Source organism: Camarhynchus parvulus, chromosome 15 (assembly GCF_901933205.1).
Source record: "Camarhynchus parvulus chromosome 15, STF_HiC, whole genome shotgun sequence".
In the NCBI taxonomy this organism is placed as follows: Eukaryota; Metazoa; Chordata; class Aves; order Passeriformes; family Thraupidae; genus Camarhynchus; species Camarhynchus parvulus.
This window is the reverse complement of record NC_044585.1, coordinates 10,831,825-10,858,876: the sequence shown is the minus strand read 5'-3', so window position 1 is coordinate 10,858,876 and position 27,052 is coordinate 10,831,825. Positions and strand designations below refer to the sequence as shown.

The 27,052-nt window shown below is 40.5% G+C and overlaps 2 protein-coding genes across 3 annotated transcripts; both read right to left on the bottom strand.

The window, feature by feature from the left end:
• Positions 1-952: 952 nt before the first annotated feature.
• On the bottom strand, positions 953-13,027 carry ZCCHC8 (zinc finger CCHC-type containing 8). Of its 2 annotated transcripts, none has more exons than XM_030959112.1 (14): positions 12,545-13,027; positions 11,701-11,743; positions 10,995-11,069; positions 10,398-10,503; positions 9,672-9,749; positions 9,250-9,353; positions 7,929-7,994; positions 6,886-6,949; positions 6,630-6,772; positions 5,805-5,947; positions 4,508-4,623; positions 3,716-3,799; positions 3,142-3,256; positions 953-2,442 (listed from the first exon to the last, which is right to left on the bottom strand). In XM_030959112.1, the coding sequence occupies exons 1-14, from the start codon at positions 12,705-12,707 to the stop codon at positions 1,640-1,642; spliced, it is 2,103 nt and encodes a 700-aa protein (XP_030814972.1). In that variant the 5' UTR covers positions 12,708-13,027; the 3' UTR covers positions 953-1,639. The 2 variants fall into 2 exon arrangements, with proteins under 2 accessions (XP_030814972.1, XP_030814973.1); XM_030959113.1 differs by having other exon boundaries at positions 6,886-6,946.
• Positions 13,028-13,165: 138 nt separating this feature from the next.
• On the bottom strand, positions 13,166-27,000 carry RSRC2 (arginine and serine rich coiled-coil 2). Its single transcript, XM_030959137.1, is given in 11 exon segments — positions 13,166-13,830; positions 14,150-14,239; positions 15,678-15,910; positions 16,416-16,495; positions 16,592-16,714; positions 20,003-20,146; positions 21,083-21,273; positions 23,835-23,878; positions 24,437-24,601; positions 26,641-26,973; positions 26,976-27,000. Coding segments are annotated over 11 exon segments (1,608 nt in total). The 3' UTR covers positions 13,166-13,650.
• Between the last annotated feature and the right edge of the window lie 52 nt (positions 27,001-27,052).

Here is a 27,052-nt window from a genome sequence, read left to right as displayed (position 1 = left end):
AGTGCCAGACCTCCATATGCTTCCCAGCAGAGCTTTCTTTAACTGTGTGTGGAAGGTGGAAACAGCACATTATTTTGTTGTCCACTCTTGTTATAAAAATACTATTTCTCCTATAAATTAAGAAGAAAAATGCCATTCACATTTTAGAACATATGATGAACATTTACCTTGACTTGCTTTCCAAGTGCAATCAAATAAACTCAACTGGTAAATGCTGCAAAAAGATTTTTCAGCCTCTCAGAATTCACACATAAAGGTGCTTTGGTTTTGCCTTCCTGTACAGCTTAGGGAGAAAAAAAAGAAAGAGAAATAAATAAAGGCTTTAACTGCAAAAAGCCTGGGGCTCTCACTGAGATTCAAATGCAGTGTGTACCAGTATCATGTATGTTACAGATCTTTGGGCAATATGCACTAACTGCAAAGCTGAGAATTTGAAAGAATTAAGTTCACTCTCTAACATTATCTACCAGACATTCCACTTCACAAGTTTTTTGTTAGATACTTGAAAATGCTTCGGTTTACTCTGCTTTAACACTTGGTTGGGGAGACTTTTCCTGCATTTCTGGAAGGACAAATGCTTACATCAATCTAGTGCTCCCTCTCTTGGCAACTGAACAAGGTGCAGTCACTTCAGCCACAGCTCCCTCCCGAGACAAGAAGGAAAGAAAGTGTTAGAATAATTAATCAGCATGATTACAACATCTCTAAGCATTCAGAACTGGATAGCTCTTCAGGTTATGAAAACTGAATGGTATGGCAAGGTTCTGTTTAAGTAGCTAAGTGAATTTTAACAGATTCTTGATTAAGAAAACCTGAAGCTGACAGTTGTCGCCCTTCCTAAAATATTTCGCTATACTCATCCTTATTTTGTTCAGCTGGTTTTCCCAACTTTTCTTCAGCAGCTGATTTTCAAAAACCAGCATTTTGCTGCTTCAGGACTCCAATTAAAAGCTCTTTAGCTAAAAGCTCATTTATTAAACCTGTGTAGACAACCACGAACATGTCTGTACAGCAAGTTTACATGAAGGACGATGCTACAAAAGATACAGTGGCAATTAAAACAGACCCACATAAATAATTTATAAAAATACTTGAAATGGTGAAAATAGCATTGTAATCCCCAATTATTTTCTTCCAATTGCCAGGACTTTGATGTGGGAAATCTTAACATCAGACCTTTTTAAAAACATTCAGAATATATTAAACTTATCTACAGGATAATTAGCAAAATGTATAAAGTATAGATTATTGTACAAAGGACAGATATTAAAAAAATCACCAATCCACCTGAAACTCAAGGACAATATAAATCTTAGCCAAAATAATGAACACCAAACCACAAACCCTGCATTTTAGAGTCTCGAGTATTGGCAAATAAAATGATCTTAACAAATCATCAGTCCTGTTATTCCTTAGTGGGAGCTTGCAATTTGGGAAAATTCTACATTTGCTGCCTGCATTGATGGTCCTGGTCAAGATGGAAACCTGCACTGACTTCACTACCAAGGAAGAATAGGGCAGACCTGCATTTGTCAAGATTTTCTCTTTTCCATAACATGAGGGAGGTTATCTGAGTTTGTAAAACTGGTGGGGAAACAGAAGGGATTTGGATATAAGAAAACAAAAGACCAATTAAAATTTAAGTCTTTTTCTTTTGCTGGTTTCTCGGGGAATTTTTTAACAGGCTTCTTATCCGTAGATAAACCCCAGTTGATTCTGCCATATTTTCAAATTCAAATGGTGTGATGCCTGCAGCAAACTTGCTCATGTCAGGAACAAGTCCAGATTTTTTCCCAGATGATCCAGTGCTTGTGGGCACTTTATTACCACCTGTGCTTTCCCCCTCATTAACCTCAGGGCTGGCAGCAGGCAGGGTGTCATCCAGCGGGCCTTCAGAAACTGCATTATCAGGATTTTCCCTTAAGTCAAGCAAACTGTCCTCTACATTGGGACTGGTTAGAGAATGATCATTTTCTGGGATCTGCTCACTGATGTCAGAAAACTCTGTTTCCACTGAGACCACTTTCTCAGGTGACCTGACTTCTGCAACGAGATCTGCTTCATTCCTGGCTGGTGATGAGGTCAGGGAATTGCCAGTTAAAGGTGTGTCCACAGGAATATCAGAGTCACTGTTGGTGCTCTCTGCCTGCTCCAGAGCTGCCCAGATTAACCTCTGCTGCTCCTCCAGCTCCTCCAGGGTCAGTGTGTCCTCATCCATCACTGAGTCCACTATTTTGGGCTGGGGACTGTCACTGGCAGAGTCTGGTGCTGGGGCAGTCCTGGGGAGGGGAGAGGGGCTGGGGGTGGAAGGCTGAGGGGGGGTGAGTGGGGGCGTTCCTTGGGGCACTGGGGGAGGAGTGGACATGGATGGAGATCCAGGCGGCAGAGGAGGTTGGAACTGAAAACTGTTGGGAGTTTGAGATCTCTGTGCTCCTTCCAGATCTAGAAAGAGATTAAAAGACACCTTTTAGAACCTGAAATCTGACCAGAACAAGATTCAAAGTGCCAATGTTCTGATTAACTACCAGATTTATGTCTTCTCATCCTTGGTTTTCAGCTGAGACAGCACAAGCTTTGTGAGGCTTTTCATTTTTGGGATTTGAACTCTGCCAGCCATTCAAGGAAAAAATAATTACTCTTGAAGGTATTAAGAACAAACTCATTCCACACTGAGACACATTGAAGGATTCCTCATGGCAGATTTCAAAAGGAAAGCCAGAAGTTTCTCCAGCTACTCTAACACTGAACACTGAATCCTCCTGAGTTTGCCTCCTTATCAAGAAGCTGTAAGCTTGCAAATTTATGTTATTCCATCCAAGTATTTAGGGATTTGGGAGTCTTAACAGAAGTTTCTTTAGGATGCCCCTGGAGTAAAGAGATCAGAATTTTAACTGAACATTGCAACTGCTCTGAGCACACTGAAACCTTCTGCTTGGTATGACAAGATACAAAAACCACAGTAACAATCACAGCAAATGCCACTGCAGTAGGACACTGCTGGTTCTGTCAACACTGCCTTTAATTACCACCAAAATACTAACACATTGCCTTCTCCTTTTAACTCTCACATTTCAATCCAGAACAAGTTATTTTGAAAATAAAAGTTGAAACTAGAAAAAGCAAAAATCAGAGTGACTGTACCAGAGTCCAGGTCCATGTCAGCTGCTGCTACCTCTGAAGTGTCTTCTCTTGCTCGTTTGGAATGACGAGACTTGGACTGAGGTGCAGCCCTTTTGCTGCTGGATTTTGGACTTGGCTGCAGAGAAATTATCCACAAAACCAAAAATAATTAGTATTATCCTGTACAGGGTAACATTTCCAGCTCTAAGAATTAAAGGAATTTTGTAACTATGCAATCATTGGGGACTCAGTGTGTAAACAGACATTGACATCTGAGGGATGCCATGGCCATGGCAACCAAACTTCTCATTTATTAGGGGAGTCTGGAACTTCCAGGCTGTGTCAATTCATGACAATTTTTTTCCAAACTGCTTACAAATCTTTGCACAACTTAAGGGAAATAACAGAATTCATTTTAAACACAAAGCCATTTTTTGTTAAAAGAGATAAGCCAGATGAGCATTTCACCCTCACTAGTGTCAATAAAAAGTCTGTCCCCTTGTGGAGAAAGAAGATAAAAGCAAGAAATCATCACGACCTACACTAACTAAAAGACAACATTGCTGGTTTTTTTTAAACAAGAAGACATATTCACCTCCTGATAATTAGAAAGGTAGTGAGCAAAAACATCCTTCTGTTGAGATGGCTGCATGGGGATGGAACCAAACATCTGCCACTCCTACAGCAAAAAGAATAAAAAAAGAGAAAAGAGAAATAATGTTGCATATGATTGGTTAATAACACTGAATGAAAAAACACATTTGGAGGCCACTAAATGGGCAAATGTAAAGGTGTAAATGCAGAAGTGCTTCTTTTTAATGCTCAGGCATTCAGAGCAGTGATGAAATTCACTGACAGGAGGTTAAAATGCTTTTGAAGATGAAAGCGCAGCACCCACAGGGGATTTCTTGCGTGCTCTGTGCTTAAGAGGGCACTCAGCATGTGGCTCTTCTGCCATGATTTGTTTAATTCCAGTAGTTATAGAGCTTGGCAGAAGTTGTGCACTGACTGGTCTGATGTAATTTTTTGTAATCAAAATTATAATTATGGAAACACCCACAGTGATTTTCATATTCCAAGAACATTCAGAAAATTTACATGTAAGGAAAAAAAAAGCTATTCATGTGTGAAGTTCTGTGTTTAAAAAATACCAAACTATTGATGTCATAATGGAACAATCCTCACAGAAGCACTGTCAGACCCTAGCACAAGAAACATGACAAGTATCAGCTGTCACATTAATTACAAACCCCAGCCCCAAAGCAAGGGCTTAAAAAGAAGAGACTCTTAAAAGGGAATTGTCAGATGCAGACACAAAACATTTACTCTTGGCTAAAAGCAGCTCCTGTCCCTCAGCACATTCAGAAGGCAGAGAACAGCTACTCACATCTGGGATCCCACTGGGAGTGGATATATTAAAGCCTGGGTAATTGACCAACTTGGACACATCATAAGTGATACGTTTGGGCTGGGGAGAGCCCTTATCTTCTGCTTCAACTTCACCTATAATGGAATAGAATTATTATTGATGTTAATTAAGAACACCACTGGAAAAATCCACAGGATTTAAGAACAGCAGTTTGGGAATGGAAGTATTGATAGAAGGTTTTGAAATCCAGAGAGGCAGGAGCAGTGACCAAATGCATCAGATACAGGCATGAAACCTCCCCAGAAACCTAACTGGGTGCTCCTACACAACTGCTCTTCATGTTCCATTGCCACCCTCAGAATTTGGCATCAGGACTGTTGTGAGATGCAGCATAAATAAGAGTCATTAGCAAAAAGCTGGTAAGTTACTTAAGCTGGGTTCCAAGAAATGTTTTGTTTGCTTGCTGGTGGTTTTGTTCGCTTGCTGGTGGTTTTGTTCCTGTGTAAGAGTAATTTATTGAGGGCTATGGCTTCTTCTATGAAAAGAGAAAAAGGGAGAGGAAATTGGACAAGAAGAGATTTGCAAGTCTTGCAGTTTCACAACTCCAGGTTCTAACAGTGAAATCCCACTGACAGTTTCCCATCTTTGCAACACAACCATTATGGAATTTGTTTTGTTTTGTTGTTACATCACAGCATGTCCTAGGTTGACTATACGATGATTTTATCCCAAATCATCCTGTTTATGCTGAATAATAAATTTTGCACCTTTAAGACTTGTTCCAGAGAGTGAAGGGGGGGAGAGCCTTTGGGGGTTCTCTCCAAAATTTACCCTGAACCAGGACACAGCTGACAAAAGGTGTCAGCTGTGACACCTTTTATATGAACAAAACAAGTAAAAATATTTTATTGATTTGCATCTTTTCCACGAGGAAGATGAAGCTTTCCAAACCAGTTAATTTATTATCTCCTGAGGAGCATGCAGCCAGCAGAAAGCCTCCTAGTAAAGCTGCATCCCAGCCCCAGTGCTCACCTTTGCCATTGCACAGAGCCTGCCATGAGTGCTCCATCCCAGCCCCAGTGCTCACCTTTGCCATTGCACAGAGCCTGCCATGAGTGCTCCATCCCAGCCCCACATTTCTCACCTTTGCCATTGCACAGAGCCAGCCCTGAGTGCTCCATCCCAGCCCCACACTTCTCACCTTTGCCATCATACAGAGCCAGCCCTGAGTGCTCCATCCCAGCCCCACATTTCTCACCTTTGCCATGGTACAGAGCCAGCCCTGAGTGCTCCATCCCAGCCCCACATTTCTCACCTTTGCCATCATACAGAGCCAGCCCTGAGTGCTCCATCTCGGCCTCCTTGAGCCAGCCTGGGGGGTAGCCCAGCTGCCGCATGCGGTAAATGAACGGGGGCAGGCTCTTGTCTGTCACACCAAGAGCATCCTGAAGGACCCCACTGAGCCAAGGAAACAAAGAGAAAACAAAATGTCATCCAGAAAAATCCCTCAATTGGTGACAAAAAGGTTATGAATGTTTTGTGGAGTTCTCAGTGAGTTGTAGGTCAAAGTGTGTCGCATTTCTGCCCCAGATATAAATGAAAATCAGCTCTGATATTAAGCAGAACTTTTTGCCTTGCTGATGTACTTAAACACTTTATTAGATTTAATTCTACACCAAGAATAACACACTTGACCTACTGCTTCTGACTCATGGCCTTGACTGCAGCTATCAACAGGAAGGGTGGACCCTGACACTGAATTTACTGGTGATTTTTTTGGGGACTGCCACACAATACTATGATTTCTCTGAACATTTTGAATAGAGAGGAAGGGACACTCAAAGCTCAAAATTTGCAGACCTTTGAATACATTTTTAGTAGGAACATAATACAATTTCAGAAGTGAAAGAGTAATATTTATCACCCTGCATGAGAGAAAGGGCAGGACTGTCAAGCCAGCAGTGAGTTTTCATTTGAAAGATAGCTCTACAATTTATTTAAATTCTATTTATCAAATTCTGACATAATACACTCATAGTTAAGAGCAGCAGGTGGACTTAATAAACTCTAGCAATTAAAATCTGGCACTCCAAAGGCAGAAGAGGTATTCCAGAAAAGCAAATGGAAAGAAAAGAGATACCTAATTACTCCTGGCTTAAATTTTCCAAACCTCTCTTCTACTTCTTCTGCATGGTAACGCTGCTGAAAATTCTGATTGCTCGAATCACCACAAGCTTCCAAAAACTCCTTTCTCTTCTCATTGATACGAGCTGCATTTCGTGGCTTAAAGATAATACAATTGGGAAGTTTAGAGTTGGACAACTCACAATTGATGCACTCCTTCACCCCACACACAGCTTGGAGAGCAGCAGTCTGTGGAATACTGGTGACTTTACCTTTGGGCAGTCCTTCATTTGATGGTCTTCAGAACCACAATTGAAACAATGAGGTTTGGGCCTGCTTGAAAAATGCACAACAAATTAAACCTGAAAACAACTCTGCAATGTTAAATACACCTAATTATTTTCATTTGTGACAGATTTTAAGGTTTAGACTTGAGAAAGACAAAATCAAAAGCAAAGAATGCTGATGGCATGTGCTGTCATTTGCTTCTTTTAAACTTACATCAATCATTAAATAGAGAATACTGCTGATTTCACAGTGCTAAGGAGAACATGAGAAATGAGGAAAGGGCAGAGGGAAATAGGAAATGGTATCACCAGAGGTCTGATCCCTTCCACAATACTGGGAATCAGCAGAAACAAACAGCAGAGCAAAACCATTTCTTTGGAAAGCCCTTGCCCACAGTTTCAAGTAATTCATTTTGTGAAACTGCACTGAAAACCTGGAATGGAACTGCAGCTGGCTTCAACTTAAATCTTCCTTGTAAATTCACACCATAGCAGGAAACATTTGCAATGTTACTGGGGTGAAATACCAAGATTTTAGAGGAAGATTTATTTTCTGAGCATTCATTTTTACTGAATTAGGATTGGAACCAGAAGTGGAGACAAAAAGTGTGGCAAGGTAACTCCAGCTGGAAATTGAATTTCCTTCACTTCTGACCTCTCATAAAAACTACACCATCAACTCTCAGATCAGTCTGTCTTAAAAATCCATCAAATAAATTAGACAGGAGTTGCTCTACTCTACAGAAGAGTAACCATGACACAACACCAGTGCAAGGATGACAAACCAAGCACTAAAAAGACAAGAAGGAGAAAAACTAAGTATAAAAATTCAGGAAGTTTTCACACATGGACTTTAGGCCCTTCCTAAAGAAACTCAATAAAAAGATTCACTGACTGCAATGCTCAGCTCTGGCTTATTTAATTTAAATATTGCTCAAGTATGTCCAAGGGTTTATTAACTGGGCAATAATCACAGAGTGCATCTGAACTTTTCAGTTCAAAATTTTATATTTAAGAATAATACAAACCTTTTGGGTTTTACTTGTATTTCTTGTCCATCTAGGGAGAGAATCTGGCTGAAAACTTGCTGATATCTTTAGATTTCAATAAGGAACTGCTACTGGATGAAGCAAAATTTCAATTTTGTTTAAAATACCAATGAAGACTTAATAGTGCTTTGAACAGAACACTGACTCATCTGCATTAAATTACAAATGGGTCCTTGACATGAAGCCCTGAGTATAAACTATAAAATGGTATCTGCTATAAACTATTTGCTAAGATGAGCTTATGCTGTTTCCTCCTCCAAATTTCTATCCAATAATTTATCAGCACTTGCTAAAACTACAATCCTCTCGTTTACAGGTAGAGATTTCCAGATAATAATTCTGAAATGTTTCACAGTAATCTTATTAAACCACATTTTGTTAGAGTTTCAAACTGACAGGTTCACTGAGAGCAGGACTTTGGTGGTTTAGAAGCCAGTGCCTGATTAACCATTTCACTCAGAATTGCTTCAGCCACACTTAATGTGACATTTAAGGAGAAATTCCCATTAGGAATCTACTTCCTTCACCCAGAGGTTGGGAGATTGCAAATTTGCAATTTATGTTCATATATAAATAATTTTCTAACACTGAAATGACCTTGATTACAAACTGGATATTGCAGAAATGAACTCTGCTTCTTGTCCTGAGTCTCCCCAGGACAGAAGCAATACTGGAAGCCAGGGGGGATGATGTTACTTGAGAAATTTCTTTTGTCATGGAAGACATCAATATTAAAAAACTTTTCAACATTTCCCAGCTTCTTCAACATTTCCCTCAATTCTACTTTTCAAACATTGGCTTTAATAAACAATAAGGAACCAACTTTAAAATGGATGCATGTTAAGAGCATACCATAATTAAATTTTAGTAAAAGGCTTCCCCTCTAGCTCCCACATTTGGAAAAAAGCATTTCACAGCATGTTTGAGTTTCCCAAACCCTCTTCTTCTCCCAGAGAGTGGATTTTATGGAGGGATAATACTTATTCAATCTGCAATGAGCTGTCATTCCAAACCTGGCTAAGGACTGGCCAAGGAAATCCCTAAATTCACAAGATGTATTTATGGGGATAAAGCATTCACTCTCAGGCTAGCAATCAGCAAGTCAATTATATCAAAATACTTATTTGTTTTGAATAAAAAGCCATTAATGACCCATTAAATCATCCCATCTATAATGAGTGGTATGGTTTTGCTAGAAACACACAAAATCCACTGAAGAGAATTTGAGTTCAATTTACCCACTGGAATTCTTTGGATTTGACACATGGCAAAAAGAAAGGTGTTTTAGCAAACAGGATACTTAGGTATTTCCCATCCTTCTGTCAGCTGTGGATTCTCATTTAAAATAGGCTGTCCCAGTTTATCGAGACAAAAATTGGTAAAATACAGAACACTTCCTACAACCTGTAGAAAAAAAGTCAGAGAATTGTCAGAAATGTGTCAGTATTCAGGTGAGATTGGTAGCATTTCTATAAATTTACTCTCCCTGAAATACTTCCAGGTTTTTCTTCCCCCATTCTGTAAGAATTTACAATTAATACAAGCCCAAACCTGTACACATAAGATTTTTTAATTTTTGCACTGATGTAGCCCAAACATACTGAATTTAAATTTATCAGTGTAACAACAGAAATTAGGAGATCTTATTTTAATGGCAGTGCACGCTGAATGTGGAGAATGAAGAGTCAGACCTACCATGGAAGAGCACAGTCAAAAACTTACACTAAAAGCTTCTTTCACTTTTTTAGCAGAACTTGTGCTGGTTCCTTTACAGTCCTCTTCCAAAACAACACTGGAGGGCTGACAGGAAAAGCAAAAATAAAAATAATTCACTTAACCTGAATTAGTGATGTAAAAGGCACAGAATTGGGGTTCAGCTTCTGTCCTTTCACCAGCAGCAGGATGGAGATGTCCAAGTCAGGCATGAAGCTTCCCACACCCAAAGCACAACAGAGCCTTTCTAAGGCTTTCTTGATGAGAAATACACTGCATAATTACATTTTCATTCTCATCAAAAAAGCTAAGGGAAAGATAGAGAGGAATATGTCATTCCACCCTTTCACTCAAAATGAATGTTGAGTTAAGAATCAAAATTTTAAACTAGGAGGAGAAAGTATCAATTTTTAGATTCTTTTGTTCATCTGTTTTCTTGTCTATACTTGGAGTTGGGCCAAACACTACCAGAAGAAGATACATTAACCTTTCTTCTTAATTATTTAAACCAATTTTCTTTCACTGAAATTTCACTAGGGACAATTTTCAAGAAGCATTTTCATAGGCAGAAAGGATCTTTCCTTTCTCTTTATTTTTTGGAACAAATAGTTGTAAAACATTTGTTTGACATCTACTTGATTTGATTTTTGTCACTGTTTAACAGTGCAATATTTCAACATTCTCATTACAGAGATGGAGAAGCAGCACTTTGTAACAATTTGAGTTTTAAAGTACCTGTGGCTTAGCATTCAAGTGTGATTTTTCTTGCTCACTTTTCTTCTGCTCTTCATATTTTTGAACTAAACTATAAATAAAGTCTTCAATTTCTTGATGATACCGCCTGGGATGAAGTACAGAGAGATGAAGACATGAGCAAGGCTGAAACAAAGGGCAGACATCTCTTTTCTTAACTTATCATTTACTAAATAACTCAGAAAAGGGGAAAATCCAATTCTTTTTTGCCCCCCTCTCAACCCCTACCTACACAAATGCAATCTGATATTTGAGAGCATCTGAGTGTGGCAAAAAAATCAACTCAGAGGCAGAGAAAGATTAATTTCTTCTATTTTACCCACAACACTGCTGAAATTCAAGCTGCTCTTCAGACTCACTCCAAGTTCCTGGAAGTCACCCCTCACTTAATGGTAAAAGCAGATATTGTTAATGAACAGAACTCCTGTCACACTGCCCATTATCCTTTCTCCACTCCAAGCTTTCAATAGTTTATGTTATTGAACAAAATCTACATCCACAATTTGGGCACAGCACTGTTAGATCCAAACAAACAAAAAAAGCCCCCATTTCCTGTCAGAATTGTTTTTTCATACTTACTTAGTAATGACATTGTTCATAAATAAAATCTGCAACAGAGGTCCATCAACTTTGGGGTTTTCCACTGAGATTCCACTGGAACAGCACAGAACACAGACAATGGGTACAGTAAATATTCCCCAACAGTTTTATCACAGCTCAGGCTGGACCCCACAGAGGGAAGAAGGTTTGGTCAATACAAAATCTGTATTTTTAAGAAGTTTCTATCCTCTTAAACAGAAATAATCTTCTTGAGCAAAGCAGGTTGGTGTGAGGTGGAAGGAGAACAAAACATCCCCCACACTACAGAAATATTTAATTCTGTATGAACAGAATTCTCTTCCTGCTATTATAATTTCAATAAACTTATACAATGTTCTAACTAAGATTCATTCAACCATTTGAATGTAAGTTTTCCTCACTGCTGAACTTATACCTTAGAACTGCTTCCCTGAAGACCAAGTGAGTTTCATGAAACAGATACACACAAATAAATAAAAGTTACAGCAACACCAATGGAGTCCCTGCTATTCAAGACTTTTCAGGAACTGGAATGGCATTTTAGAAGCCCAGGACCTGAGCAGGGTTTGGGACATGGAAACAAGATGTGGCAGATTGTTACCACAGACAGCTTTTATCTTAGATAAACTCTATTTATATACACAATATAAATAAATAGATTTTCTCTGTATAATTCATACAGTGTTTCAAGTCAGCATTAACATACCTAGGACGAGTCAGAATTCTCAGCTTCCTTTTAAGTTCCTGATGTTAACTTATTGTTAAGGACTATGATTTTCTTTGGAAGACACAAACCCACACCCAAAGCAAGCAAGAAAACACTGAGCAAGAATTTCACAGAACAATAAATAGGGTTTCAGTCCTTCCCTTTCACTGCACAGGGGATTATTTAAAAATCCACCTGTTGCTGGAGAAACACAATAAATCGGAATAAAGGAAAAAAACACAAATGAAAAGAGGACTAGCTGTGACAATCCAAATAGTGCCATTCATTACATGCTATGATTATATTAGCAGATTAATAACATTTTATTTTAAAATGAAATGATGAATGTGATCATCACCGAAAGAAAGGCAATGGTAGTACACGTGTACTTGTAAATGGGCACTAAATCATAACACATTTCAGATTCCACTCTGCTGCAGCGGCAAACCCAAAAACCCTTTAGGGAACTTGCCACAATTCAACTACTTGTAATTATTTGGAGCCGAGTTAAAAGGTGGAACGCAGGGATTCAGTGAGAGCCGATTCAACAGCCATCCCCGCATCCCGGGCCCCGAGGCGGGCCCGGCCGCTCTGGGATAAAAGTTTCTATGGAGAGAGAACGTGCTCTGAGGGAGCCTGGGAGCACCAGGAGCTCCCTCCCCGCCCAGCTCAGCCCTCTCCCCCCTGGGGCCCGGCGGAGACCGAGGGTTCGTTCCCACAGAGCCCGGGGAGCAGCCGGAGCCCCCTGAGGGCCGGGACCGGCTGGCCCGGAAGGGAACCGGCAGCGGCGGCGCGCCCGCCTTCGCCCGCCCCGCCGCGGGCCCTGCCGCTCCCGCCAGGATATTCTCCGCCCGCAGCCGCTGCACCGTCTCGTCGCGGTCGCGCAGCCTCTCGTAGAGCTGCAGCAGCGGGTCCGGCTCCTCCAGGGCGGGCGGCGAGGGCGGCCCGGGCTCGCCCTCCAGCTGCCCGAAGAGCTCGCGGTCCCCGAAGTCCACCTCCGCCGCCATCTTGGCCGCCGCAGGAAGGGCGGGGCGGGGGGCAAAGGGCGGCGGGAAACGCGGGGCCGGCGGGACGATGAATGCCGCGGACTGCAACTCCCAGCGTGCATCGGGGCGGCGGACCGCAGAGTCAGAGGGCTGAGAGGCGCGGTGCACGCTGGGAGGTGTAGGCGGCGCTGAGACGGGACCCCCAGCGCTTGTCGTACTCACAATGGAGGACGCGTTCCTGCCTCCAGAACCGGCACCGCTCCCGATTTGGGAGATTTTCTTCCTCTTCTGAGAACGGGTGAGAGGTGGAGAGAGCAGCGTGCAGGACAAATGAAACAGGGTATCTGCAGCAAGGCCCCTCACTGCAATATTTTAGGCAAATTCTACTTCAAAAGAACCAAAGCAAAACCTCCTTAAGTTTTCCCTTCTCTAAAGTGGTTTGTGGAAGTTCGGCCCAAAAGACAAATTACTATATGACCTTAGAGAAAAAAAATGTCTTTATTATTAACCAGTTTTTTTGCACTGGATTATGTGCCTATTGGCCCAGACCGCTAAATAACATCTACACAATGTTTCTTTCATGTTTCAAGAATTGAAAATAACTGTACAAGGTTAAAGTACAAAAGTACACAAGACAGTGGACACGAAATATCCATGTATGAGCTCTTCCCATCTGCTGCTTGGTTTGAAAAGTAGAACTTTAACTAAAAAATACTGTCCTCCTCTAGTTCTGTCAAGTTTAATGGAAGTGGGGTATAACCTGATTACAACACTAACACCAGTATCACTAATCTGATATTTACAAAAAAAATTGTATTTTTCAATAAATTAAAGTCAATGCAACACCCATGCAAGCTAGAATGCTAGCTTTTTGGTGAACAAGGACCCAACATGTGAACAAGAACCTTCCACAGTCTCAAACTTCAAAACAGCCTTTTTTGTTTGTTTTTTTTCTTTCCATTTTTCAAACTGCATCCATTCCTCGCATGGAAGATGTGAACCCCAATCCCATTCCTCTTTGTGTGTGAGTCTGTGATCTGGCCATTTCATACTGTGCATCCAGATTTCTGAACACCTCCTCCTGCTGCTTCAGGGTTTTGTAACTCTCCTCATCCACGGAGCTGCAGCCAGCTTCATCCTCGCTCTGGAAACACAACACAGACGTCAGCTCTGGGCAAGTGAGGTTCACAAATTCTTACAAGAGTAACAATTCAAGCATTTGGGTTTATTGCTGCAGCATTCTAGCACAGATCTTCTCTCTCAAGAAACACAAAGGCCTTCAACCAGTTGATTTTTGAATTAAATTCAAGTTTAGATGCTGCTTTTGAGCTTAATAAATACTTAAAAGTTCTTAACTACATCAGGTTAACTTAGAATCTTTACTGGATAAGGTACACTAAAACAGAAAGTGAAATAATTATCTTGCAATTAATAAACATAATTACATATTCAGAATTCTTTACCTTAATGCCCATCAGTTTTCTGAATTTAACATTTTGGTCCTTGTTTCCAAAATTTAGTTTTTCCCATATTTCTGCAGACTGTGATTTGTCCTGTTCAGATAAAAAAAAAGTGTCACCTTTTTACATAAGATTCCATTAAAAGCACAATAGAGCAGTGCAGGAGACAAACTCATTCTGTACCAGAGGTAGAAGTAAAAGCTTTCCAAGCCTGACATTCCTCCTGCAGCATCCTCACAGGTGCTCTTTGTGAGGGAAACCTTCCTAACCATGATGTTCAAACACAGGTGTGTTCCTTACTTTGGCATTTCCAAAGGTCTGAGAGCTTGGTTGGAATTCAGGTTTAAAGTAAATTATGGAAAAATTAATTTTTTATTGCAATTGATCAATATGCAGCACAATTCAGGAAGAACTGCCCAGAGAGCCCTCAGGGTTCTCCTGCCCTCCCTTCTGTCTCCCACCATTGCCACAGAAACTGGTTTGTTTTTCACATCTTATGGAACAGTCTGTAAAGGTAAGGGAGCTTGTTGTGTAAGTGCTGCAAGATGGAAACAGCCTAACAAACACCTCTATGCCACAGGAACAAAATACAAAACGACAAATATTAAAGTGGCCATTTTTTCCACAGTATCAGCAGGCAAAAGCTCGACTGAAATCCAGCAACTTTCTGAAAAAGCAACTGCCACGGGTGCCTTTCTTACTTCACTAATTGCAAAGGCATTTGACAGAGCACAAAAGCCTGAAGGCTTATTTGTATTTATGGTTTTTGTTAGGGTTAATATTGCATTACTCTGCTCCTGAAAAGTTACCAGCAAGGTCGATAGACTTGCCTTTGAAATTTGCAATTGGAGAGAACACAACCATCACAGGAGAAATCTCTACAGTCCCAGAAATGAGAGGTTACACATTCCATACCTCAGCCATCCCTCCCCAGTAGAGGGAGACCATCTGGGTTTGATGTTTAGTTACAAGCTGTAGGTAAACTCACAAAATAACACTAAGATCCAACTATACCTCTGAAGCTTTATGACGCTCAGGGCTTCCCCGAGTCTTGCGTCACAACCATTTATCACTGAAGGAATAATGACCTTAGTCCTTTCACTCCTAAATCACAGAATATTCTGAGTTGGAAGGGACCCACAAGATCATCAAAGTCCAACTCCAAGCTTTACTGAAGTTTTACTTCAAGCTGATATTAAAACTTGCTAAGAGATACAAAAGTTGGAAATAACACTCATCAGCATCTTTACACTGAGTGTAAGATATTCCCAAACAAGTGTTACCAACCACTTTTCCCAGATTTGCCATAACCAGTAAGTTGAGATGCACAAAGGTGTTTCTGTAATTTTTTAACTTAAATGTTATTATCACTCATTTGGGGCAACAGCTAACTGGGGATAATGGCTAACTTGACAACAACCACTTTCCATGGCATTCAGATAGTCTCTCTCTTCTGCTGCAACTTGGGCAGCACCTACAGACATCATGAAATGCAGACTGAAGTTACAAAGGTAAGAGAAGCCAACATTACCCCTTCCTTTTTGCCTTGCCAAAGCATCTTCCGCTTTTTCTCTTGCTCAGCAAATTTCATGGGGTTCACTGCTGCTGGGTTGTAATAGCTGGGCACAGCTATGCCAGTCTCTGCCAGTGCCTTGGCCTGGAGTGCTGCCATCTGAGCTGCCATGGCGATCTGAGGGGTCACCTGTGTCCCCGAGGCCAGCAGAGCGGCCACGTTGATGACGGAGCCTCCCGTGGCTGCGGCCGCTGAGGAACAAAGGGAACTTGTCAGGAAGAACTTTGGATTTTGGGGAAAAAACCCAACACACACCCAAAAGCCAACCACCAACCTGCCCCAGAACCAAACAAAAAAAGCCAAACCACCCAAACACTTCCCTTCAATAGAAATTGGAAGTGCACAGATAACAAGTGAATGGTAAAATAGATGGGATTTCTCAACTAAGGAACATGTCCCCAGGAGTTTTAGTAAACCAGAAACTACAAGTGAAAGTAAAGCACTTTGTGGTTCTAAACATCCCTGAGCAAATAGCAGCCCAATGGCCATCATGAAATTACTTAACAGCCCAACATAAAACATTTTTCTTGTACACTCAGCAAGTAATAAGAAATCTCAATCATTTTTGCTGGGATTTTCTTGTTTTTAGTTTTCCTGCCTATCTGTTGGGTAAGACTGTAACACTCCTGTAACACAAGCCTATCCATCTTCCATTCACACTACTGCTCAGGAATTCATTTCATACACATGCACTACCTGCAGCCATTTCCTGTTGCTTCTGTTTTTCAACCATTTCCTTCTCTCTCTGTTCTTGCAATTTCTTTGCTCTTTCCAGCCTAGAGATACACGAAAATAAAAATATTTAGACATGCAAAATCAACACCAGGAGCTTATTCACATCACATTTCATTAAAAACACCACAGTTTCTGACCTTCTGGCTAAGGCCTCCTGTGCATCCATAGCTGTGTTTCGTCCCCGGAACAGCGGCGGGCTCGGACTCCGGCTGTGGCTCCTGCTGAACCTTCGGGGCTTTTCAATTCTCTTCTTTCGCTCTCTGTAACCAAATTTAACAACTGCTAAAACAATGAAGGCACACATGCAGCTTAATATTTCATAAAGTATTTGATCACAGCATTGAAAATTTGCTTTATGATTCATTTGGAGCTCTCAAGAAAAGCTTTCAGAGAGTTTATACTGCAACAGTCACCTTGTAAGAACACAGAGGTAAAACTGAAGATTTCCAGCTGTAACAGAATGTGCAATTCTGGGTATTTATTTACTCTCTCATACTCAGTGTTCAGAACAAATAGATGTGCTCTAGAGATTCTAAATCCTAAGGAAAATCATCTAATTTCTGGTCAAAGTTGCAAGAGAACTTGAATGAATCAAGCTAGAAGAATGTTTTAAAACCATAAGAGACCTCAAAGCACTGTAATTATGTTAATAAGAAGCATTTTGAAGAGGCCCCATTTAAGAAGTGGAGTAGTACTTCAGGAAATTACTACTACTCTCCCCTCTGTATCCTCTTCCCTAGATGTGCTTTGAGGGACTCTACTAAGCTGAACATGAGATGTGTCTTGGGTTTCTCTAAGGAAGAGAACTCTGAAGCATGAATTACCTGGAGCCTGATCATCTGAAAAGAACACAGTTAAAATGCATTTTTAATTAAAATACCAAAACATTCAGTTCAACTCTTCTTCACTAACCTTCTCCCCACCTCCTTCAAAGCAGGAGACATTCTTAGGACATCTGTACCTAATCCCATTTAAACAACAGCTACCCAAAAAACATATAAAAATGCTATTAGCAGCAGTTCTCTGTGCTAGGATCATCAATATCTGCAGTACAAGAGATAAGGGTTTATCCCAGTTTAAGCCTCTGACACTGGTGTTTCAAACAAAGAAGTCACAGACCCTGGAAGTGCTCAACAAAGGTTAATTTACAGGAGATATCACTCACACTTCTCCCAGATTTGCCATAACCAGTAAGTTGAGATGCACAAAGGTGTTTCTGTAATTTTTAAACTTAAATGTTATTATCACTCATTTGGGGCAACTGCTAACTGGGCATAATTGCTAACTTGACAACAGCCACTTTCCATGGCATTCAGATATTCTCCTTCTTCTGTTTGAAACCTGGGCAGCACCTACAGACATCATGAAATGCAGACTGAAGCTACAAAAAGATCCTTGTTTACATGACAAATCTGGTAGAATACAAAGGAGGCAAGACTTATCTTTTCAGAGAAGATGGCAAGATGCAGATTCAGGCACTGGGAAGTGACAGATCTGCATTCCTGAGATAAGATGTAATGCCTGTTCAAAGATACCTTCATTTTTCCCATGCTGACTATGGTTGTTTGGTCTTGTCTTTGGTCTGTGATGCTTTATTGCACTGGTAAACATCAAGGAAATAAATATTTGAGCTTTTGTATTGAAGTATTTCCATTTGAAACAAGCAGCTGCTGTCACGTTTTCCACCTAGCACTTAATCAGAGCCAAACCAGTGAAGAACTGCCAGGAGGTTTTATGCACTCACAAACCAAAAGATTGCTTTAAATGCCCAAGCGAACAAATCCCCTGAAAATCTGAGCTTGAGATTATGCAAAGAACCATCAGGAGAAGGTCAAGCTCTGCTATTTACAAATGCTTCTGTCGCAGCCTGCTCACTGTAACACAACAAAAACTGCATGTCAGGAATGATGGAATTCCCTTCACAGGTGAGTTCTAACAGGTAGACTTCCACATCACATTGTTCTGGCTTGTGCAGAGTTTGCCTTGAGGACTGCCCCATAAGTCACCTTCTTTTCCAGACTTTGAGCCCTGAACTTGATGAAGTATTCTAGCTCCAGATAAAAAAGACTTATGCCTCATTTACTTCCATGCTCTATGACTTGTGAGACACAAACATAACTTAAAACAAAAGGATTCTTGCAGTATGTCCACCAGCATCCCACAAGGCCTGTTCCCAGCTGCAGAAATTCCTAAACTATGACTATCCCCTTACTTTTTCTTCCCATATTTGATGTTCTGTTTCAGGCAACTTGAATTCCACTGCAAAAGCCAAAATCTATTCTGGGACATGCATGGAGCCATTACACACAATGCTCTAAGTGACTTTTAAACATCCATTAAATACAAGTAACTGTACCAACTGCAGACTCAGCTCTACTCACCCCAGCTCAATGTTTGGTAGAAAGTGCATGTCAAAAACATGACACAAACCAGGAAATTCAACTACTTCTTCAGAAAGGTTAAGTCTTCTGAACACTTTCACAAGGGATGTTGTAGCATTACACGAGTGTGATGGTTAAGACTCCAATGTTCCACTGTAATGCTGAGTAGTCATAACCAGTCATAGAACAATTAAAAATATTCTGGTGAAAACACTACTAAGAGAACTGGAACAGTCAACACTTTCTAGCAGCTCCGCAGGGACACTGATTTTCATTCAAACTACTTTCAACAAAGTATCTGTAGCAATCATTAAGTTGTATTTCAGCTTCACCATTGAGAAAATCCTACAGGACATTAAGAACGCAAAGGTGATACAGAGACTCTACACCAAAATACTGAATGCATTATCAGTATTGAAAAACATTAACTAGTACACAGAGATGAAAATGGCAACTCCAGCATATCCCAGGTGAGGTATGGAAACTCAACTCTGTCAAACAGACCCAGACCAAGCCAGTATGTGTCTGGATCAAGTGCTTCTAGAATTTAAGGAAGAAATCAAAGCACTCGGGGAGAAAAATTAATGTGATAAATATTCTCCAGCTGCACTTGACAAAGAGGAGCTGGTAATCACTAACACTGAAGAGTACATTCATACCAGAAATACTCCATCTGAATCAAAATTTATCTTAACACCACACCAACTGCCACTTCACGGAAAAATTCAGTTGATTTTGTGGAGCTGATTAGAATTAGCTTCTGATCTGTGTATCTGCTCTGACAGCCAATGATTCCCAGATAAACTCTCCTTTTGTCATATGCACACAAACTGAAGGGATAAATACAGCAGTATGCCAAGCACACTACTATTTTATCAAACAGGAAAGAGTCACCTGTATCATCCTCTTCACTCCTCACCTAAACACTATTGCTAACAAGAAGTCACACTATGAAAAGCCAAGAGCTTGAGACACTTCAGCTGCCCAGGAAAAATGTTTCTCTAAGACCAAGCAAATTGCCCAGTCCTGAACCCACTCTCATACAGATGAGAAAAAGCCAAACTCGTTTAACTGCACTGAACAGACATGAACTGGTAAACCCATCCCATCAGCCCACCACAGAACGTCCAACCAAACATCACCACGTATATGGAAGGTGACACTTACCTGCTTCTGCTCCTAGTTCTGCTTTTACTTCTGCTCCTGTGTCTGTGTCTAGATCTTGATCTAGAGCGGGATCTGATCCGTCGCTTTCTCTCTCTGCTGCGGGATCGGGATTTTTTCCTATCACGGCTTCTGCTCCGATGGCGTCTGAAACACACGCCCCGAATTCTTACACGTGTTCTCGTGTCCAAATGCAGTTTGTACTTAAGGACTCACACATGGGATCACCACCACAGGGCAAAATGCATCAGGCAGGGTTGGGAGACTGCAAACTACACATGGAAGTGATCATGCCTAGAACGGGTTAAGCTGTAGGTCTGAAGGATGAAATAGGAAAGGAACCAAAGCCCACTGCCAGCCACAACTGAGCTGCAGTTTCTGTAAATAACCATACTCACCACCACTGCTATTTTTAGTTGTTCATTAAAGTGTACACCTCAAAACAAATACAAAGCCAAACTAATCTGATGCAGGAATCTTAAATCCAAGGCAACACAACCCCGCCTTTCTCTATGGTATTCCGAGACCCTTGTGAAGAAGTGTCCAAGCTGCAGCCTGTGAGTCACCTCCAGTCCCTCAGCCTGTCATTAGCCAAAGCTTGTTCCTTGCTACCCTGTCTGCTGCACATCCCTCAGCTACACAGGGAGAAGCTCTGCTGGCAGCAGCCTGCTTGTCCCAGGAATTTTCCTACCCTCAGAACGTGCTGGGTGGGCTACCAGGCAAGGAGAATTGGCCAGCACTCCCCGTGAGGAAGCTCATGATTTAGGAGGTAAAGAGCCACGTCACAGTAAGGTGTATTTGCTTTCCTGTCACTGACAATAAGGTACATTTAATAAACTGTTTAGTATTTTCTATACCAATTATAAATGTGAGACACATCCCTATACAAAGTCTTAGTGCAATATTGTACTTTTATTTCAAAGTAATCTGCAAAATAACTATCTACAAATGCACTACCCAGTGAAAACTGAAACATGCAATATAAAGTGATGCTTTACACTAGGTCAGGAATGGACCTCTACAATAATTCCAAAGATGGCTTTTGGAAATGCACTCACACAACAATCACATGCAACAACTTACCTTTCCCGAGACCTGGATCTGGAATGACTCCTCCCTCTGGATGACTTTCTCTCTTTGCGTTTATGCCTCTCCTCACCATTTTCAGATGAATTTAGGCTATCTCTTCCCTTGTCAGAAGAATGCTCTTTGTCATTGTGATCTTCAGATTTGTGCTTCTTGGAGGACTTCTCTTTGGATTCATGTCTTCTTGCCTGTTTTAAGAAGAAGTTGGTTCTTTCAGGAAAATAGTGCAACAAAGAGAGTTAGTATGGGTATCAGAAGATAAAAATGCTAAGTTGTGATGCAACATTAGTAACCTTAGGAGTGTGACTCAATCATGAGCCACGGCTGCTTTACCTAATGCCACCAACTACCCAAAACTGTAAATGCACACTATCATTTTTCCCCCTTTTCCCTCCTCCCACTGTCTAGAAAGGATTTTTACGGTATCCATCCAGGTATCTTTACAGTGTTTCCATATAAAACTCACAGCATTGTAACAAAAAACCTGTCATTTCATTACTGTCTCCATTCCAAGCATTTAAGGACCTATCTTAAAGAACCTGACAATTTATGAATATGCATATACATAAACACAGTTGCAGTGATTATTTAATATTTGCCTGAGCTTTCCATGTAGGAAGTTACTAAAATCCACACATAGTTCCAGACAAACTATTTTGCTTTTAGAACCAAAAAAATCTTCTAGTCATCATTAGGTAATTATTTTCTAGAGCAAAACTCTCTTCAGAAACTTCCAACAGTTTTTACAAAGCAAAGTGATAATTTACATGGCTGACATCCCATTTTTAGTATTTCAAATGAACATGCATCACTCAGACTTCCCACAGTAGTTTGAAATTACAGATATGCTGCTCCACTATACTGCAATTCCTTCCTGCAGTGCCTCTTAAAAAAAAAAGATTCCTTTTTATAGCTGCAATGCCAAAAATATTTAGCAAGGTCAGGCCTGATTTTTGCCAGTGCTTTCCTTAGAGACTAAGTCGTGACATCAACACCCTTTCTTAATATATCCAGTGTGTTTTGAAACCTTTCTAGCACAAAAGTATAGCCCACTTGAGTCTTATGTTTAAACAATGTTCAAGTCACAAACTAAGATAAATCCCAATTATTCAGAAGCTGTTTGTTTGGTTTTCTCGCTTAAGTAATCATAAAATCTTTTCTTCCATCAGAACTCTCTCTCAAATGAGTCTGGAGAAGATGCTATAATTGGTTTTTACCCATTTGCCCAAGCCCAATTCTTTATTGATATGTATCCACTTCTAAATACATTTGTTTATTGTTTTTCAAGTAATCAAGAATATTACATAATTTTCCTGCTTTCACAGTATTTTATTCTTAGCTCCTTTAATAATCAGTTCTTACATCTGAAGTTACCTGTACACTAATTTTAAGTATATATTTATTTAAGTCGTTGTTCTCACATACATACTAAGAAGAATTATTGATACTCAGCATTTAGTCTACAGACAGAGCTTAATCTTGCAAATGAATGACAACAGTACATCTACTGTGGGAGATCATTTCTCATCTGTTCACTCTGCAAAACTTAAAAGCTGCTAAATAAATTGTGTAAGATTAGACCCAACAGCCTGGCAAAGCACTGGAAAGGATTTTAAACACCTTTTTTTAATAATTAAAGAGTCTTAGAATTTGTTTTTCAATCACATTTTCCAGACACACACTTAGTAATAAAACCACCATTATATCCCATAACGGATTTAAGATATTTTTAAGGGAAATATGAGTTTGAATGACTAATAGTTACCTTATCATGAAGTAGGCTTATAATTTTGCTATCTGAGTCTGCAGCGTCTTCAGTTCAGTCTCTTCGCGCATTAGCACGCTGAGTATGATTTATTATAGAAATGTTATCATGTGAGCTAAACAATAGATTATTCAATTTCACAAAAACTCGCCTAGATTTTTCTTTCCTCCTTTTTTTTTTTTAACAGAGCTTCCATTGGAATGGGGGAAGGAGAAGTTCCTGACCCGGGTTTGAGGTTATAAAGTGCCTTATCTGTTCCAGCCTATTGCCCCACATGGCTTAAGCTTCTTTATGACTATTTCGATGCTCCTGCTTTGCTTGTTTCAGCTCTTCTCTGGTGTGTGAGCCAGTTATTTTTAAGGCATTATTGACGCTGTCTCTTCTCACTCCCCTATATATTCACACACACACACTTATTCATTTATTTTAAGAGACAGCCCTCTGAAATTTTTGCTGCTACTGTCGCATTTCCAGCTGACTCAGCTTGCTTGTCAAGCCATGACAGCCTTTACAATTAAAGGATGCAATAAACAGAGCTCAGTCCGATGGCAAATTACTTTTAATACACCTAAGTAGACAGGTATGTATTATTCAAAGTCCTGAACAGTGACCAGGAACAAGGCCACCTAAGGCTTTTGGATAATGGAAGCTCTGTAAAAGTGTTCAAGAACACCATTCTACTTCTCGACATGAACTCTCTCTTTTGGATGTTTCCACAAAAATTAGAAAAAAAAAAGAAAAAAAAAGAAAGAAATTAAGTTACTAGTTTCTGAAAGCATTTTCTATAAAACTATTACCTTGTCAACATGATGGCTGCAATCATGCTTCACTATGAAAGGCTCTCCATATCCATTTTTAAGCTTAAAGTTCTCAATTTCTTGTACTTACCATAAAGTCATCTATATAAGTTTACACATTATGTGCATTACTATAAGATACTTTTTAAGACGTACAATTACCTAAACGCTACAAAGTGTTAATTACCTCTTTGCTTCTGCTCCGGCTTCTGTGTTTTCTTCCTTCAGTATCTGCAGAAGAAAACATTTACTGTCATTTACCAAGATAAAGAGGAAATCACCTGGCTATAATCTTTCTAGCTCCTTTCAATTATTCCATCCCTTGAAGGGATGGATTTATAAAGATTTAAAAGACAAACAGCCCGATTTGAGTGTCTACTGCAGAAAGCAAACTCTGGCTGTTAGTCCCAGTGCTTTGCATTCATTTAAGCTCTGACAGTGAAAAACTAACTCACATCACACTCCAATCATGTTCTTCTGCCAAGTAACCTTATTCCTGTTACAACTGTGCAAAAGTATCCCAGTCTATGCTTATCTAATCAAAATGAAACAAAATGGGACAGTTTCCTGTTTGGTGTGGTCTGATCGTGTCTCCCCTTCCTGATCCCCTCAACACTGATAAGACCTTTTCCCTCAACAGTTTCAATACTTAGGATACAACCCAAAAGTAGTAGATGCATTTTTTTCCCAATTCTAACAAGTTACTAGGGCTAAGGCTGTCTGTTTTCCCCCAAATTGTTTCTGAGAGAATTTAGCTGCACGAGCAACCTGCTCCCACCGAGGCCGTACCTGACTTCCGTCTCCTCTCCCTGGAGCGTGAGCGCGATCTCGAGTAGTGATGCTTTGATGTTCTGGGAGAACTGGAGGCATCTGATTGTTCCTTTTTCTTCTCTCTTTCTGGAGAGGATTTTTCTGGGACTACTCCATCTCGTTCTGTATCACTACCCTACATACGAGGACAGAATTTTTAAGAAACAGAAGCTTAGGACTGAAAACCAAGAAAAACCCAATTTACTTCATGCTTCCTCCGCAGAGACATCTAATTATTATTTATTTTTTGTAAAGACAATGCTGTGCTCACCCCATGCTTAGACGATAGCTTTACAGATTTGTAGTGAACTGTGCAACTGCATGCAGATTGATTTTTCAAGATTTTAATACAGAGAACTGATATAAAGTTCGTATTTTGCTCTCTCACTACATTAAACTGTACTTTACTTTTTCCATGTACTTCTGAGAGTATCAGTAACACCAAACTCGGAGGCAGAGTTTTCTCTAAATGGTGTTTGGAGGTCAATCACCTTTTAGCATTTCCATGACCAGGATTACTTAAGGTCAGTGCTGTCCCAACAGATCTGAGTGACAAGTTTGGGCATCACTGAGGCACAGCACAAAATCCCCAGAGAGTTCTGAAGCACGGAGTGAACTCTGAAGGGAAATGCAGGACGGTGCATTAGGGTTAGACAGCTCACTCTGGAATGAGGAAACACCTCAACAGCATCTCTGCAAAAAGATTTATTTGTAGGAGACCACACACAGGTCACTTACAGCTGTTCCAAGATCACATTTTTACCAGATAATAAAAACCAAGATGTTCCCTCCACTCCTTCTAAACCTTGATGTAGGAGGATTAAATCCAAAACGTGGTTTTGTGAAACCAAGATACTCTGTGACTCAATGTGAGGGGTAAATGAGTACAGCTGGTGCACAGTGCCCTGAAAGGAACAGAGTGAGCAGCACACACTGAGAGGGTGAATGTGCTCTCAGGAATCATCTCACAGCTTCCCTGCTCTTGCTCTGATCTCCTCTGTACCAGCCACAACCAAACCTCTGGACAACAGAAGTGGGGCTGCAGCAGATGTCACTAAGGACATCATCTGGCCCAGAACTGCTATTCAGGAAGACAATTTAATGTAGCAGAAGACTTGAACTTGCAGTTTTCCACCAGCTGCAACTGGCAGAATGGTTTGCCAACTGAACAAAACAGGAAAACCTCTCAAATGCTCATTTATATCCATTGCTTTGAAAATAAAGCAGCTACTTTGTCTTAAACCTCAACAGGTATTACAAACTGTCATTAATACACTGTGTGCTAATAGCACCACTTTCTTCATGACACCCTACAGGTAAATATTTGGATTTATATTTCAGCTACTACTGTTTACACTGTGAAGTTACTTGAGAAGAACGAGAATATCAGCTCTGAGTGTTTAAAACACATTATCCAAGTGAAACTGAGCCCACTGCCACGATTTCCAAGGCTACCAATCCCATTATTTACACAGTGCTGCTCGTTAGTGCCCTTGTGCTCTGCACCTGAGGGAAATCTGTGCTACAGAAAAAACACCAATTAAAAACCTGACAGAATTAACTGAGATTATTCTCAGTTCTCAGACTGGCACCAGTGTTCGGTGTTACCTTGAATAAGCCCCTTACCTACACTTCAGAGGAACTTCTAAATGTAGTAGGAGCATCTAAAGTGCAAGAGCAAAGTACATAGTTAAAGTCCTTTCATAGAAAAACGTACCTTACTCTTGACAGCCTAAGTTATATAACAAAAAAATTTAAAAACATTACATAAGAATTTTCTCCAGAAGTTTAAAGTCCCCTGGCTCTGTTTCACCACTGATCAAACTTTCAAGACAAGAACTTTAACTACCAGATTAGACACCGCAAAATGCTTAAAGTCAGCTTTAAAAAGTTTTATCAATTTCCAGCCTTGCTTGTTTGGTTTTTTTTTTTTTTTTTTTTTTTTTTTTTTTGTTTTTTTGTTTTGGGGATTTTTTTGCACTCAAAACTATTTAACAACTTTTGAAAAAATTGACCACTTTATGTTAACTCTTACTGATTCTTCAACACGATTAGAGGCGAAATATCTTTGTACATTACCAGATCACAAAATTTTTTCAGAGAAAATAAAACCACACTTAGACCCTGTTTGAACATGAAGGGTAGTGGTAACTACAACAGAGGCGTTTCCCATCGATATTAACCGTAAAAAGCAGGATAGGAGCGAATTAATTGAATGCAAAAAAGCCTGTGACCAAACACAAAGAGAAAGAGAGAAGAAAAGGAGAAAAACGAAAATTTAGCATGGCCCAGACACCAGGTCTCTTCCCTCAGAGAGAAGCTTCGCCCCACAGCCCCCACGAGAAACGCCGGTACAACCACAGCACTTCTCCCCAAAGCCGTGGATCCACCAGGGCTCAGTCCCAGGGAGTCTTCTCCTCTCCCCAGGCCCCGAGGAACGAACCAGAAACTTCTGGAGACGGGGATGGAAGCGCTGGGAGCAGCGCGGCCGCCCCTCCCCGAGCCCATCATGGCGCCGCAGCCGAAGGCGCGGCGGGCGCCATTTTGTGCCTCCGCGCACACGGCTCCCGACCGGGCCCTCCCCGGCTCTGCCCC

Coding starts and splice junctions, on each gene's coding strand:
- ZCCHC8 (XM_030959112.1), bottom strand. CDS start 12,707: ATGGCGGCGGAGGTGGACTTCGGGGACCGCGAGCTCTTCGGGCAGCTG. Junction 9,750..10,397: donor ACTTGAATGCTAAGCCACAG/GTACTTTAAAAC, acceptor TTTTCCTGTCAG/CCCTCCAGTGTTGTTTTGGA. Junction 2,443..3,141: donor TGACATGGACCTGGACTCTG/GTACAGTCACTC, acceptor ATCTCTTTCTAG/ATCTGGAAGGAGCACAGAGA.